This window comes from Neurospora crassa, linkage group II (assembly GCF_000182925.2).
Source record: "Neurospora crassa OR74A linkage group II, whole genome shotgun sequence".
Lineage (NCBI taxonomy): Eukaryota > Fungi > Ascomycota > Sordariomycetes > Sordariales > Sordariaceae > Neurospora > Neurospora crassa.
In genome coordinates this window covers 3,012,118-3,027,267 of record NC_026502.1, presented here as the reverse complement: position 1 = coordinate 3,027,267, position 15,150 = coordinate 3,012,118, and the positions used below count along the sequence as shown (strand labels likewise).

General features: G+C 54.3%; 4 protein-coding genes across 5 annotated transcripts; 2 read left to right on the top strand and 2 right to left on the bottom strand.

Annotated features, from left to right (window-relative positions):
* The first annotated feature begins 762 nt into the window (after positions 1–762).
* On the top strand, positions 763–5,905 carry NCU01584 (hypothetical protein). Its single transcript, XM_011395163.1, has 2 exons — positions 763–4,474; positions 4,672–5,905. Exons 1-2 carry the CDS (start codon positions 2,020–2,022, stop codon positions 5,253–5,255), a joined length of 3,039 nt encoding a protein of 1,012 aa, XP_011393465.1. The 5' UTR covers positions 763–2,019; the 3' UTR covers positions 5,256–5,905.
* Positions 5,906–6,190: 285 nt separating this feature from the next.
* NCU01585 (hypothetical protein) lies at positions 6,191–7,691 on the top strand. The gene is made up of 2 exons (XM_951403.3): positions 6,191–6,553; positions 6,697–7,691. Exons 1-2 carry the CDS (start codon positions 6,440–6,442, stop codon positions 7,444–7,446), a joined length of 864 nt encoding a protein of 287 aa, XP_956496.3. The 5' UTR covers positions 6,191–6,439; the 3' UTR covers positions 7,447–7,691.
* A 565-nt stretch (positions 7,692–8,256) lies between these two features.
* NCU01587 lies at positions 8,257–10,538 on the bottom strand. Of its 2 annotated transcripts, XM_011395165.1 has the most exons (6): positions 10,308–10,538; positions 9,954–10,078; positions 9,848–9,858; positions 9,307–9,493; positions 8,795–8,917; positions 8,266–8,697 (listed from the first exon to the last, which is right to left on the bottom strand). In XM_011395165.1, the coding sequence occupies exons 2-6, from the start codon at positions 9,954–9,956 to the stop codon at positions 8,557–8,559; spliced, it is 465 nt and encodes a 154-aa protein (XP_011393467.1). In that variant the 5' UTR covers positions 9,957–10,078; positions 10,308–10,538; the 3' UTR covers positions 8,266–8,556. The 2 variants fall into 2 exon arrangements, with proteins under 2 accessions (XP_011393466.1, XP_011393467.1); XM_011395164.1 differs by having other exon boundaries at positions 8,257–8,697; positions 9,954–10,399.
* A 1,342-nt stretch (positions 10,539–11,880) lies between these two features.
* Positions 11,881–14,362, bottom strand: hsp60 (heat shock protein 60). The gene is made up of 3 exons (XM_951407.3): positions 14,137–14,362; positions 13,914–14,055; positions 11,881–13,836 (listed from the first exon to the last, which is right to left on the bottom strand). Exons 1-3 carry the CDS (start codon positions 14,215–14,217, stop codon positions 12,335–12,337), a joined length of 1,725 nt encoding a protein of 574 aa, XP_956500.3. The 5' UTR covers positions 14,218–14,362; the 3' UTR covers positions 11,881–12,334.
* Between the last annotated feature and the right edge of the window lie 788 nt (positions 14,363–15,150).

Genomic DNA, 15,150 nt, shown 5'->3' with positions numbered 1-15,150 from the left:
AAGAGACATCGATTGGGAGCACTGACCACTGACTCCTGATTGAGTGACCAATCATCCACATTGATCGCGGAGCCGACTGGGTGGTTGACAGATTGGCTAGGTAGCGTCTCGCACGAACACTGTCTGTCAATCGAAGCGTGCCCCTTGTCCTTGCAATGGAGGTCCCGCTCCCTGCCACCTCAAAAAAATAACAAAAAAATAAAGCAGCCATGGCCATGCCATGCACGATGCAAAACGGACCAAACACGCTTGCAAACCAGCCAAAACACACCCGAGCCACCCTACCACCCAACCCCGTTCTGCGCATGCTTTGCCCGCTTGGCACTTTATGGTCCTTTTCGGTGCGTGGTTGCCCAGGGTACCTACCTACCTACTTAGAGTAGGTTCCACTTGCAGGAGGCCGGCTGTTTGGTCGTAGGTGGTTAGAGGCTGTTACAGTAGTGTAAAGGCTACAGAGGCCTGCGCTACCTAACCCTGCGCTAAATTTTCAGCTCTTAGTGTAATGACACTTGTCTGCACTAACCCTGGGCTGGCACGAGCCGGGCCTTGAGGTTGCCTTGGTTTGGAAAGCTTGGCTAGGTACCTCTAGGTCCGCGCATTGGACGTTTCGGCGCCTGTTCCAAACCTTGGGCGGCGGCGTCACCCACCACGCAGCCACGCGCATCCAGGGCAACCAGCCAGGCACAAGGCCAGCTCAGGGCCACCTTCCATCTCTTTTTTCCCCTTCGATGCCCCACTCCCCTGGCCCTCCCCCATCCAGGTCTCGTCTCCAGTCTCCACTCCCCGACCACTCGTGCTTCTTCTCTCCCACTGCGACCTCACGACGACCACGACCGCGACAGACCCTGGACCATCCCGACTGCACGACTGCGGTTCCCTGCTCCCGTTGACTGTCTTCCAGCCACGCCATTCACTCATTCATTCATTCAGTCACTTTCATTCATTTCGTTCGTTCAGTTCAGGACGGGCATTCCAGTCCAGGCGGCGGGCACTGGGCGCTCTCGCTATTGTGCCACTCATTCAGTCCCGTCTGGTGCTGAGTACGTCGGTGCATGCCCCAGCCTTCCGTTTCTCTGTCTCAACCAATTCCCGTCCTCAGTTTCATTCTTCACAATCCCGCGCCCACCCAGCAACAATCTCTTGTACCTACCTCTACCTACACAAACCTACCACCCACCTGTTGAATCGATCTGAACCGCGCTACCGATTTCCTCCCCTTCGACATTAGGAACAAAAAAAAAAAAAAAACAGCAGCAGATTCGTGCATTTTTCCAATAGGTTATCCATCGCAATTAGTCGCTGGCCCACTCGATCAAGGTTTCCTACGACGGCAGTTATCCATACACACGCGCCGCATCCGTCTATCCATGATACAACATTTACCCGATTCTGGTACTTTACCAATTCGCTCACGGAACTTGCTTCTTGCTCGCCCCTCATTCTGTCAGATCCTGTTTGTCCCAACCGAACTTTGCCACACCTGAGCAGCAACGACAACAGAACTGAACAAGGCCCCCAACAAGCAAAAACAAACAAGATCCAGTCCCACCTCGTGAACCAACATTTCACACAACCCATACGCCCACGACCCGCCAACCTCGCCCTTTCCATCATCTTCATCCACCGTTCCCGCCCTGCATCCCGACACCAACGCCCTGGTCGCACTCGTGCCAACGCTAATCACTCTGCTCATCCCGGCTGCTTGGAACATCACCCGATAGGCATTCCAACTTCGGATCAACAAGGATTCGGCCGTCGCATCGCTCGTGTAAAGGGGGTCCAGGTGGAATCCTCGCTAGGGCTTTGGGATAGTGATCGGCGGGCCCCAGGGTCTTGGGTGACGACTATGAATCCTCACCACTGACTAGATCGCTGTCGTCACTCCACGTCGCAAAACGTCCCCATTTACACCAGAGGAGCCTTCCCGTTGCGACACCCCCCCGATACCACCACCAATACCCTTTGGCCGCACATCACAGCGTGGACCTTGCCCTGCAGGACCAGCCGACACCGCCGGCAATGATGGAGACCTTACGGCTAAAGACTCGGCCATCGGTCGAAGACGATATCGAAAACTGGGACGATGACGACTTCCTCATCGAGGGCGACGACTTCACCATTCACAGCCACTCCACCGCGGCCAACGCTCACCCCCATCGCCGCGATTCTCACTCGTCCTTCAGGTCAGATTTCGAATCCATCCATGGAGAGGAGGAAAGGCAGGTCCATCTGCCAGGCGACGATGAAAAGTCAACGTTGGACGCCCTAGCTGCCGCTGAGAGGGCTGGCATTCCATTACCGAAAAATGTATCTCCCTCAGCCCTTATGGGAGGCACCATCAAGAGACTTGGTGGGAGGAAAATCAGAAAGATTATTCAGGAGGACTGGGTTGATGATTTGGAGTTCCCTTCCGATGCCGGCCAGTTGCAAATCAAGAAGCGGGATAGTTCGCAATTCCCAGAGGCGATACGGCAGGTTAGCGGCTCGTTCCAGCCACATACTCAACCCCCGCGCAGAACCAGCGGCTCCTTCTCAGGTCGCCTGGAGCCTGTGCGGAAAATCAGCGGGTCGTTCGGCCGTCCAGAGGCCATGCGCAAAGCGAGTAACACGTTTCCAAGCCGTGCCTTACCCCCGCAGAAACTCACCGTTAAGCCTATGGACGTAGTCCAAGTCAGAAAGGTATCCCGCCCGTCGCTTACTTCGACTGGCCTTATCGACATAGAACGCTTTCGGGATAAGGATGATGACAATGATTTCTTTGGGGATGGGACTGAGACTATCAAAGTGAAGAAGAGGCGCAACACCATAAAGCCCATCACTTTTCTTACGCCCGCTACTCCTCTAAAGGTCACTCCGGATGAAGACGACTTCGAACACGATTTTGAGCTCCCGATGGACGGGACGCTTAGACTCTCGAATCGAAGAGAGACCCCCAAGCTTCCGACCCTCAACACCTCGGATGACTTCGAGTGGGGCGAAGGGAGTCTTGGAACTCGTTTCGGCGGTACCCGTCGCGACCATGCCTTTTCAACCTCATCTGTGTCAGCCTTTAGCCCTAGCATAGCAAGCTCTACTGTAGCAGAAAGTGAAGACGAATTTGATGGCATCATCCTGCCCCCGGGACCACTCAACTGGGAGGAGAGATTGCACCGTCGCCGGCAAAGCAGGTCTTCGGAACGGATTCGGGAAGAACCAGTTATTGTGGAAAGAGTCCAGAAGAAAGACAGAGAGGAGCAAGAAGACTTCCTCTCTGGACTGGATATTGGCGATGGGGAGGTATTTGACTCCAAGAAGTTGACCCTACATCGTAACATCAAGGTCAAGGACACTAGAGGCGATAGCCCAAATCGACCCAAAGCTTCAGTGGCCCTCAAGTTCACCAACAAGCCCGTGGCTGCTTCTCGTCTTCCACGACCTATGGGATCGATGGGGTCGTTAGTGAGCCATGAGCGAACCCAAACACAGTCCTCGCTCGAGCCTGTGTCTGAGACGGGAGAAGCAGATACGAGGAGCTCCTCAAGACGATCACTGACGCGCTCGGGACATCACTCGCAGGCTTCTATTTCAAATGTCATGTCCTCAGGGGCATCGCAGCCTGCGCCGTCTACAACAACCACACGTAGGAACATGGCACAGAAGACGACTGCGACATCACAAAAGGCCGAGCCCACCACTACAAATGCTCAGCTTCTCCGCATGAAGCGTTCGATGCCTGGTCTTCGGCCTCAAAGCCAGACACGATCATCAACAACACGCAGCTACGAGCGTCCCCCATCGCGGACCGAGGCAACCCGGGCGCAAAGCTCTGTACGACCAAAGACCCCAGTGGAGCGAGTGCGAAATATGGAAAGCACTGTCACCACAGGCCGGAAGGGCTCTGTCCCCTCGGTTGCCCCTTTCTTGCCGGCTGGAGCATCGGCATCCCAATCGTACAATGTCAATTCCACCAGAAATACACGAAACCTTCGTCGACATGACTCTGAGGGCGGTATCGATTATCGGCCTACCTCCCGAGGAACTTGCTCCCGGGCCTCCAACAAACGCTCGCCCAGCCCGCGCAAGCACAGATCCGTCGATTTCTTGGCTGCCGAAGGCAACCGGAAGCAGCTCAACAAGCCGTTCCGGGTTAGGAACTTTGGAGATGGCCACGAACTGGACGGATTTGACGATCTTCCCACTTCCACCCAGGCGGAGGCTAAGTATTTGAGGCAACCTGTTAACACTGGACCCAAGGCCCAAGCCCGGAACAGGCTCTACCAGAACATCGCCCCCAACGATCGAAACAACGTTACGCCCTCGCCTCCCGTCATGTCGCGGTCCCCGGCCCGGTTTAACGATTCCAACGTCCCCAGTTTCGCTCGTGATACCGCCGCGAGCCGGAGAGCCCGGGAATCCTGTCTGGCCCAGCGCAACGTTTCTGGGCAACTTGCTCCACTCACGGCCCAACGGGTTGCGCAACTGTCAACCAACAGAGGTAACCTTCACCAACCAACCCCATCAGCACCACCCCAGGCGACCATGAAGTCTTCCAGGAAGCTGCGCAAAATTCCCCAGCAGAAGCCGCACCTCATCTCAAACTTGAATCCTCCAAAGGACTCAAAGAGTGAGTGCCTGTAAAAAAATGAAAATATGGTGTTGTAGAACATATCAATGCTAACTTTGTTCGTGTAGTTGTCAAGGGCATGTGCTACAACCCAGAGACGTTTCGGTGGGAAGGGAACGATAATGTGTTGCGGGCGTTTGAGGCACCAGTATCGTCACCATCGACGGCGTCAGTCAAGCTACAGCATGCCGTGCGCGAGAGGGAGAGCGCGACACCGCGCCCAGCTCTGATCACCAACATTGGGACGACCAAGGGCGTCCAGGTGGTCAAGGGGATGGTGTTTGATCCACAGAATATGTGCTGGCTCAAGTTGGGTCCGCAAAACGACAAGGCAGCAGAGCGGGGACGGTCAAAGAACGGTTCAGTCTCGGAGGCGATGGATGACGAGGACGACGTGTTCAAGGACATCCCCGATTTGGAGGACCATACAATCACCTCCACGGACGGGGGTAGCGGCAGGACCAGCGACGTCAAGGATGACTGGCTGGTTGGCGAGGAGTTTGATGTCGGGCCGGAGTTTGTGCGTCGGCAGCGTGAGGAGGAAGAAAGGTGGAGGAAGAAGTGTCAGGCGTGGGCGACGGGGAGGTCGCAGCGTGGTGAGGCGTGGAAATGGGCTATTCGTGATATTGTCAAAGGGACAGTGGAAAACTAAAGGATACCCCTTTTTTTTCTTTGTCGGTCGGTTCGGTTAGGTTGGGTTGGTATTTTGTCTATCGTGCAATTGGCATGCGGTCGGTCGTCAGGCGGTTGGCGGTCAAGGGAAAGGTTTTTTTTTCTTTTTTTGTTTTACGATGCTATGATGACTCTTTTCTCTCTTATTCTCATTTCTTTCCATACCCGATATGACCTTTTTTCTTCTCACTTCTTCGTCCGTCTTCGATGGGGTTTCAAAACCATATCCAGTATAATCGTGGGTGATGCTGAGAATAGGCCCTGTGAGTTGGGAGGCTACACTAGCACTGACGTTGTATGACTACAGCTGTATATTGTACTATAGTACTGGGAATGGGGGTGGGGGGCGGATGACAAGGCTATTGAACGATGGGGTGAGTGGCGGGTTGCGGAAGCGTATGAGGAAGAGAAGGGTACGCGGTAGTGGCCTAGCGAAGATGCTAGATGGTGAGAAGACAAAGGACCGTGAAGGATGGATGGATTGGCTGGATGAGGTTGAAAGACAACGGCATATAATGGCAAGCACTGGGCGACCAGCATTGCTTCGACATCTACACTTAGTTGTTTCTGAGATATCATCAATCAAAATCGATGGCGGCAGTAACTTGACTGCGAGGCCAACGCACCCCATGAGAGATTGAAGAATCGGGCGTGAAGCGGGATGAAAAACGTGAGCACAACTGTCAAACGGCTTCTGTCACAAGAGCTCCCATCCTTGAAGCATTAACAGGAACAGAAAGAGCTACCCACAGGTCACAGGCTGGAAGTCAAGAGAAGCATCTCCGATAAGATAAGAAAGTTTTGACCCCACTTTCATCTCCTTCCCCCTTCCCCCTGTCCGCCAGACCCCACCCCGGTCCCCGTCGCCGTCACAGCCCAGAGAGCTTGTGGCAGGAGCACTGACGTTGTCCGATAGGTTCTAGCAACACCAAGCGTAAGTAGCACCAACAACCACCTCGCGAGAGATCCCTCCATTACAACCCGTTGCGTCGGAATCACACACGCACCAAAGAATCATCCGTCGTCACCATCACGACGAACACCAACAACTGAAAGACAGCAGCTTTGCGCGCTACCAGAAGCTCCAGGGCTTGTTGCGACAAACCTTAACAACACCATCTCTACGTACGAATCGCAACAGCTACTTGCTGCCAGCCCATCACAATGGCCACCGAAGTAGCTTTCGCCAAAACCTTCTTGGCTATCTTGGACACCAAGCCGACCAAGATCTCGGCCGACCACGTAGAAGACCCTAGGACCTATCCTGCCAGTACTCCTGTGAGTTCTTTTGTTGTTGTTGTCTCTAGTAACCTACGTCACCTCTTCCCTCCCCCCTCCCCCTCCCTCCATCCCCTCAACAAACCCATCATATCAAGACCAGCTAACTAACTCCCTTCTTTTTTTTTTTTTTTCACAAACAGTTCATCCTCCCGCACCACCCCTCTCTCCGTCCCTTCCGTAAGCCATCTTCTCGCCCTGCTCCCGCCCCAGGCTCAACTCCCGCCTCCGCCGCTTCCACCGGCACCAGCACCTCAACCACCCCTGGCGCCGCTACCCCATCCTCGGGCGACGCCGCCGCAGCAGCAGCAGCAGCAGCAGTGGTAGTCCACATCCGTTCCGCCCGCAACCCCACCCTCTCCCTCTCCCTCCCGACTCCTCAACCGCTCGCCACCACTTCGATCCTCGACATCAAGACGTTCGTATCCCAAGAGACAGGCATGCCAGTGGACAAGCTGAAGGTCTTGTTCAACAAGAAACCTGTGGGCGACGTCAAGTCTCTGAAGGAGGTTCTCGCTTCGACTGGTTCTTCAGTAGTACCGGAGGGAGGGGGAGAACTAGAGCTTAGTTTGATGGTGATGGGTGGGCAAGCGACGTTTGATTCAGCAGAGGCGAAAGCGGCGAGGGAGGCTAGGTTGGCTGCGACTGCGAATACAACAAAGCCCGAAGTGTCGGAGTCGCCCGAGGTGGAGATGAAGGATGTTACACAGGAAAGTGGAAGTACAGAGGCAGCGGCAGCAGGACCAGTAGCGCAAGGACTCAGTGGTCCGGCGGTGCTGGAGACGGAAGAGTTCTGGGAGGATCTGAAGGGGTATTTGCAGCAACGGATAAGGGACGAGAAGACGGCGGAGGAGGTGGTCGGTAGGTTTAGGGGGGCTTGGAGTGGGAAGTAAGTAGTAGTTGTAGTAGTAGATCCTTTGGGTTGGTTACAGTCAGTCTGCCACGGCATCAGTATTAATAAGTTCGAGGGAGAAGAGACGTGAAATGACGAGAAGCCGTGGATAATTCAAGAGGAGTGATGAATGGCTCGAAGGATGTCCTAGGAGTGCTGGTGAGGTAGGACGCTGTAAAGTGAATTGTTGAATTGCTGTCGAGGATTGGTTAGGATTACTAGCAAATAATTACTCTTTTACCGACACTGATGAAAGGAGTGTTTTGAAGGGCCGTGAAGTGATGAAGGAGAGGTGGTCAAGATGTGAGTGGAAATTGAAGTGATAATTGTGATAACATGATGAAGTGGGTAATGAGTGAGGTGACTAATCCGATGTTCAAGCAATAAGGCTATCCACTGTAACTGAAGAGAGCTAAAGTTTCTTACAAGAGCCAACCGATGTGCGCTCCTGGGGCATGAACAGCTACAAAGTACATCTTCTACTTTGCAAACATTGGTGGTTATGGCGATGTAGTGGACACATATATGGGTATGTACAGATCAACATGTTGACGAGGTCTCACCCTGTCTTCAGATCTGCTAAGCATACATAGTAGATCGATCGGTCTATCCGCGATAGAATATACGGGGAGGAACACGTTTTTCACTCTGACGTGGGCGGGCTCTCCTAAGGTGCAACAACACAAACGAAGAATGCTGTCGACAATGTTGCAGAGCTAGACCGGGAACCGTAAGTTGGGTATCCCTTTTCTCATGCATAGACTTTACCTTGATAGCGTACCTGACATCGACATTGAAAAATGAACTCCTCGCAAGTGTAAACAGAATAGAATATCTGAAATTTCCAAACCAAAGCGGATAGTAATATGAAAAATTGAGTTGAGTAAGTGGAGGAGAGGTGGTGGTAGTCTGGATGTGGTAAATGGTATTTGGCAAGTACAAAATAAGTAGCGTGTGGTTTATATTGTCATTACAACAACGCCGACAGCGACAGCAACATAAGGGACACCATCTTTCGACTATGTTCGCAACGCGCAACAACATCAACAACAACAACTCATCTCTCTTCTCTTCTCTTCTCTCTCTGTTCTTAATACGATTATGGAGAAATCTATGCGGCAGTACCCTTGCTCACGGTCTTGATAATCTGTTCGTACTCGATGTCGTCCTGCTCGTTGGCCTGGAGCTCGACAGCGATACCGCTGAGAGAGCGCTTGAGGGCCTCCTTGGAAGAGGCGTAGACCATCTTGGACTGTTTTATTTTGGGGAGAGTCAGTTAGTTCGACTTGTTCGCTTCGGGATATATATATTTGAAAAAGAGTCGGGAGCAAACAAAAAAGGGAACGCACCTTGATGCCAGCATCATCGGGGGACCAGGCGATAAAGGTCACCTTGTTGCGGGAACCCTCGCCAGACGCAAGCTTGTACTCGAAATCGTAGACGGCATATCGGGGACCCTTGCTGATGGCGCCCTGTAACGGTTGTGATTCATTAGCGATCGGCGCTCTCCCGAAGATAATCATGTTCCTCCGTTCGATCAAGTCCACAGAACATGCCACGACAGGGGGTTGACATGTCTTGGCAGTCCCCTGTGTCTAACCGCCTTTTTGTGAAAGAACCCCTCAATTCCAAGACCCCTCCTCCCGTCCTCCCCCCCTTTTTTCCCCTTCCAGGTAGGAGAATAAACAAGACAAGTATTCGCCCGCAATAGAAAGGGACTATAAGAGTGAGGATGGGCGGGGAGGAGGTGATGGTGATATCGGGGGTCCGTAAAGTTCTCTTTCGCATTCTGGGCTGGATTGGGCTGGGAGTTGGTTGCGACACTGGCAGCAACCAGTCTCTAGGGAAAGAAAGGACCTACAGAAGCGCTCTTAGTCTGGGCGTTGACGAGCTTCTCGCGGAACTCGTCGTAGTTCTCGGTGGCGCCCTCGCTGGTGCTCTCAATGACAATCTCCTTGAAGTCGTCCGAAAGCTTGTAGATGATGTACCTGAGCTGACGGGACATCAGCTTGTCGAAAGCCCTCCGGCACTCGGGGTCGACCTGAACTCTGTAGAGTGACGCAAGCAGAGTACGTTAGCTATTCTGAGTTCTTCCATGTATTGCGTGTTGTCGATGCTGTTGTTGTTGCTGTCTTTTGCGGGTCCCGCTCCCCATGTCCCAGCGCGCTAGCTACCGGCCGCCAGATGCTACTCTGTCGCTGCTGCGTGATATAGGATGGAGGGATCTCGAGATAATGGGCTGGTTGCATCGCGGCTACGGACGGGCAACGGGCGGGCAAGGCGGCGATAGGGTAGCGTCAAGTTATTGCGGTTCCTGAATCCATCGGTGAGGATGATCCAGGGGCAGGCAAGCAAAATGGCGGGGAGGGGGGTAAGATGTAGCAAGTTCATGGAGGACTAACCCAGATTGAGACTGCGACAAGGCAAAGGAGTCAGCGACATGTTTCACAAGCAAGGTGCGGGGGGCGGCGCGCGTTAGGAAAGGGGGGGCAGGAGAGAATGATTTACCATGATGTCAAGTTGTGATGTGGTGGTTTTGTGAAAGTGTTCTTGTCAAAAAGTCGACGACGATGGGTGAACCGATCGCGAGAATGGGGGGGGCGAGCGTTATATGTGGAGAGGGGAGCCGAAAGCTGGATGGCGCGGGAAGGTTGTCAGTCAGTCGGGTCGGGTCAGCACAACAGGGACGGACAGTAGAAAAGGCAGTCGGGGGGCGGAGCGAGGCGAGGGGTAGCAACATGGAAATGGAACTCGAACTGGAAAAGGCGGCGGCAAGGGGACTGGAACTGTAAACTGGAGCACACGGCGGCAAGGCTACAACTCGGTCAAGCTAAAACCTCGCTGGCGAATATACGTACGTACAATTAGGTAGAAAGAGTGCTATGATGGGATGGTTCCGTTGTATGTAAAAGGTAGAGAGCCGGGAGTTGTCAACACGAGGAAGCAAGGACGGGGACGGGGGACGGAGACCGGGAAGAGAGCTCTTGGGAAGAGACCTGAACTTGAAGGTTGGGAGCCTGACGCGAAAGGAGCGAGGGGTTCCATTCCCGGGCACCGTCAGCCAGCACTCGGCCAGGCAGAGAGAGGCCAGGGCGCCGACGGATGCCACCATTCGTTGACCACACAACCACCTCTATTCTAAGCACCGGCCACTGGGCAGTGGATGGGCACCTCACTGCCAATCTGACCCTCTAATCTGCTCCAACACAACACCACAGCTCCAACATCAGCCCCAGTCCCCCCCTTCGCAAAGCAGGGCAGCTGCTGGCCAGTGAACAGCATTGTGGACTCCTCCGTCCCGTCCGTCACTTTGGGTGTGGGCTCCCAACAGGCGGACGGAGAGGGACGGTGCAGAGTGGATCCCGCTCGACGTCGATACCAGTGGTACGTACCCTCAAAGTGAACGACGCCGGCGTGATACCTAGTAGTGTAGTTCCAATGCCTGCTTACCTACCATCCATAGAGAGTGAAAGGGAGGGCTGCCATTGTGCGTTCATCAGCCATATAGTAAACTTGGCTCTTCTGTCACAGCGAGGTGATTTGCGTCTTTCACGAGCCCGCAAAAGCTGTGATGAACTGATGATACCGAACAGAGCAGGGGTTGGCCGGCGTGAACGACGAACAACACGGGAAGCTCTCGATGAGATTACGTTTCACCACCAGGGAAATGAGTACGTCGTCTTTTATGTACACTGGCTCTCGACAGTCACCTCCCTCAACGCGCGTTTATCATTCTCGGTAATCGAAAGGATTTGTAGCCGCCAGGCAACAGTGGGCAGTTACCTGTTGGATCTCGAAATTACAGAAGTGAAAACGGTAGAGGTAATGAAACTGGATGGAGGCTGGATGGAGGCTGGATGAAGAGGTTGAGGTGGATGTCGATGAAGGGGGGAGGGGCCACCGCCTGGAAGGAATCCTTATGAGATGGTGGGGTTGCTTGTTGTTCCGTCGACAGTCAGCTCCGTCGTCAACAGCCTAACTGCCCTGAAGCTGAGTGCTGTCTCCATGTCGACGGGAGTTCGTTGTCGTCTGCGAAACGAAAGCAGACGGTTGGCCATGTGGCTTGCACACCGAGTTGACAGCTCTGAGCCTCTGCAGCGACGGGGAGACTGCCACCTGGTAAAAGAGTCCCACTACACTTAAAACATGTTTACTTGGCGCCGTTTCAGTGTTGCACCATGCAATTTCTGTTCCACATTACCTTGAATTCGTCAACCTCTGTCAACCGGGCACCACCAAACAAATGATTGGCCCAAGCTCCCATCACATCGACGTTCATCCAATTCACAAATGCGTTTCCAAGTTCTGACAACCAACCCATCTTGATATCTCACAGCCACCATGGCAACGCAAGCTTCTCACGGACTTTTAGGCTTCAATATCAGCAAATGTCCGCATGCCAGACAATTGAGTATCAAAAGATATGCCTTCCTAGTAATACATCAGCTTCGCTGAACACTATCAACAGCTGCCTAAAGGTGAATGCGTAATATTCCAAGAAATGGTACGCACCTCCAAAACTATGGTTGCACAGCTTTCGGATTATTCAAGGAGACATCAGTAGCAGTATTGTACAGTTTCATTCATTCTCATGATTTGCTCTACTCTAACCCTCCTCTGTGGTCCGTAGATTATAGTACAAGGAGCATCATCATCATCCAAACAATGCCCGCCGGAATATGCTAGTAAGAACACACGAAGAGAAAAGGTAGAGAGGAGAGAAAGTTACATGACACACATTTTTTTTACAGTCCGTGATAACACCAAGCCCGATGCCCCCCAAACCCATGTTGTCGCCATAAATCAAAGGTAAAAATAAAGAAAAAGACACATTTTTCATCTCCTGACCGTGTGATTCACAGTTGTAGTTTGTAATTTCCTTGTCCTTCTTACATCATGCCACCCATGCCGCCCATGCCGCCCATGCCACCCATGGGAGCGGGGCCCTTCTCCTCGGGAGCCTCAACAATGGCAACCTCGGTAGTACCGAGGAGGGAGGCGACACCGGAGGCGTCAACGAGACCGGTGCGGACGACCTTGAGGGGGTCGAGAATACCGGCCTGGATCATGTCGACGTACTCAGCCTTGGCCGAGTCGAAGCCCTTGTTGAAGTCGTTGGCGAACTCGTCAGTGAGCTTGCCGACAACGACGGAGCCCTCGAGACCGGCGTTCTCAATGATGGTCTTGGCGGGGCGGGTGATGGCGTTGCGGACAATGGTGACACCGAGCTGCTGGTCGAAGTTGGCGGGCTTGACGTTCTTGAGAGCGTGGACGGAAGCCTTGATGAGGGCAGTACCACCACCGGGGAGGATACCCTCCTCAACGGCAGCGCGGGTGGCGTTGAGAGCATCGACGAAGCGGTCCTTCTTCTCACCAACCTCAACCTCGGAGGCACCGCCGACCTTGATGACGGCAACACCGCCAGAGAGCTTGGCGAGACGCTCCTGGAGCTTCTCCTTCTCGTACTCGGAGGTGGAGGGATCGGCCATGACGCCGCGGATCTGCTCGCAGCGCTGGGCAATGGCATCCTTGGAGCCCTCACCGTTGAGGATGATGGTGTCGTCCTTGGTGATGGTGATGGAGCCGGTGGAGCCGAGCATGTCGGGGGTGGCCTTCTCGAGCTTGACGTCGAGCTCGTCGGTGAAGACGGTACCATTGGTCAGGACGGCAATGTCGCCAAGGATGGACTTGCGGTTGTCACCGAAGCCGGGGGCCTTGACGGCGGCGACCTGGAGCTGGCCGCGAAGCTTGTTGAGAATGCAGACGGCAAGAGCCTCACCGTCAATGTCCTCGGCAATGATGACGAGGGGGCGGCGGGTCTGGCTGGAGATCTCGAGGGCGGGGATGATGTCGGAGGCCTGGGAGATCTTCTTCTCGGAGAGGAGGATCAGGGGCTTCTCGAACTCGACCTTCTGGGACTTGGGGTCGGTGATGAAGTAGGGGGAGACGTAGCCGCGGTCGAAGCGCATACCCTCGGTAACCTCGAGCTCGTCGTAGAGAGTCTTGCCCTCCTTGCAGGTGATGACACCCTCCTTGCCGACCTTCTCCATGGCCGAGGCAATCAGCTCACCAATGTGCTTGTCGCCGTTGGCGGAGATGGTGGCGACCTGGGCAACCTCCTCGGAGGTGGTGACATCGCGCTTGTTGGCCTGGAGGTACTCGACGACGGCCTCGACGGCAGCCTGGATACCGCGGCGGAGATCCATGGGGTTGCAGCCGGCAGCGACGTTCTTGACGGTCTCGGAGAAGATGGCGCGGGCGAGGACGGTGGCGGAGGTGGTACCGTCACCGGCGACCTCGTTGGTCTTGCCGGCGACCTCCTGGATGAGGCGGGCACCGAGGTTCTCGAACTTGTCCTTCAGGCTGATGGACTTGGCGACGGTGACACCATCTGTTGGGTGGAGGGGTTAGTCACTCTGACACACATGCCATGTTTCCCCATCACACCCCGAGACATGGTATACTAACCCTTGGTGATCTTGGGGGAGCCGAAGCTGGACTCGATGAGGACATTGCGGCCCTTGGGACCGAGAGTGGTGGCAACGGCCTTGGCGAGGGTCTCGACACCGGCGAGGAGAGCGGCACGGCCCTCAACACCGAACTTGAGCTCCTGTGTAGTGGGCGAGAGCTGTCAGTATGCGCCAATTGTCATCGGATAGCCATGACGGCATGGCCGGGACCCGGATCGTACCTTGTGAGCAAAGCGGAGCTGCTGGGCGGGAAGACGAGTGGCCGCCTTGCCGACGGAAGCTCTGGTCAACGCGCGCTGCATTTTGGGGGTATTGTGTGAAGGAAGGAAACTACAAACAGAGAAAAAAGAAGGATCACGGGGGTATCACGACGGTTGACTTCAGGGGAAAAGAGAGCAAAGGAAAGCTAGGATCGCGGACTGCCGAAAGAACTGGGGAAGAAAAGTGCGGCCGTGGGCGTGTCGGCGTTCGAAAAAAATGCTGGACTTAAACATCTCCAAAGGCCCGAGCTCCCCGCTGCCGCTAGTCGCTTGTGGGTTAGCGGCTTTGCTGCTTTCCCTCCATTTCCGCTGCTGTCGCTGTTTCTGGAACCATCTGCACCCCACCATTGGCTGCTGGGAGGGAGTCCCCAACAGTGCCCAGGTGAGCATCATTCCCCCTCATTCACTATCACTGGCACTCAGTGTTTATGTCGCGCAGCATACCTATCGAGGTTCTGACTTGACAAATTGGACACGCAACTTTGAGGCTCACCCCCTTTTCTTGACTGTCAACTGCCTCGAGACGGTTTGGATTGAATTGATCAAAAATGGCCAGTTCATCTAGACATTCAGACATTGACGACCGGTGAGTAAGCGGCTCGATGGATCCTCTGACGTCCATGCATTTCCATGTCAACAAAGTCGCTCCTCTTCCCCGGGGACGCACCTCGCTCTCGGCAGGCAGTCCCCAGAATTACCCGGCAACCGAACCCCCCTGGACCGTCTTGGTCGGTCTTGGCAAACCCGTCTCCTCCCACTTGAGCCTCAACACCGACCGGCCTTTCACAACTCGGCATCCCCGGCATCATCGGCGCCAGCATTCACAGGTCGAAATATTCGGACACAACTCCTCGTATGTGCATATGCTCTGGCAACTCGACAACTTCAAGTTCATGACCTATTCCTACGAATCCCTGTTCGGCCCATCCTACACGCCTGCTTTGCTTCTTGATTCATTCAAGCATGTTGGAGCAG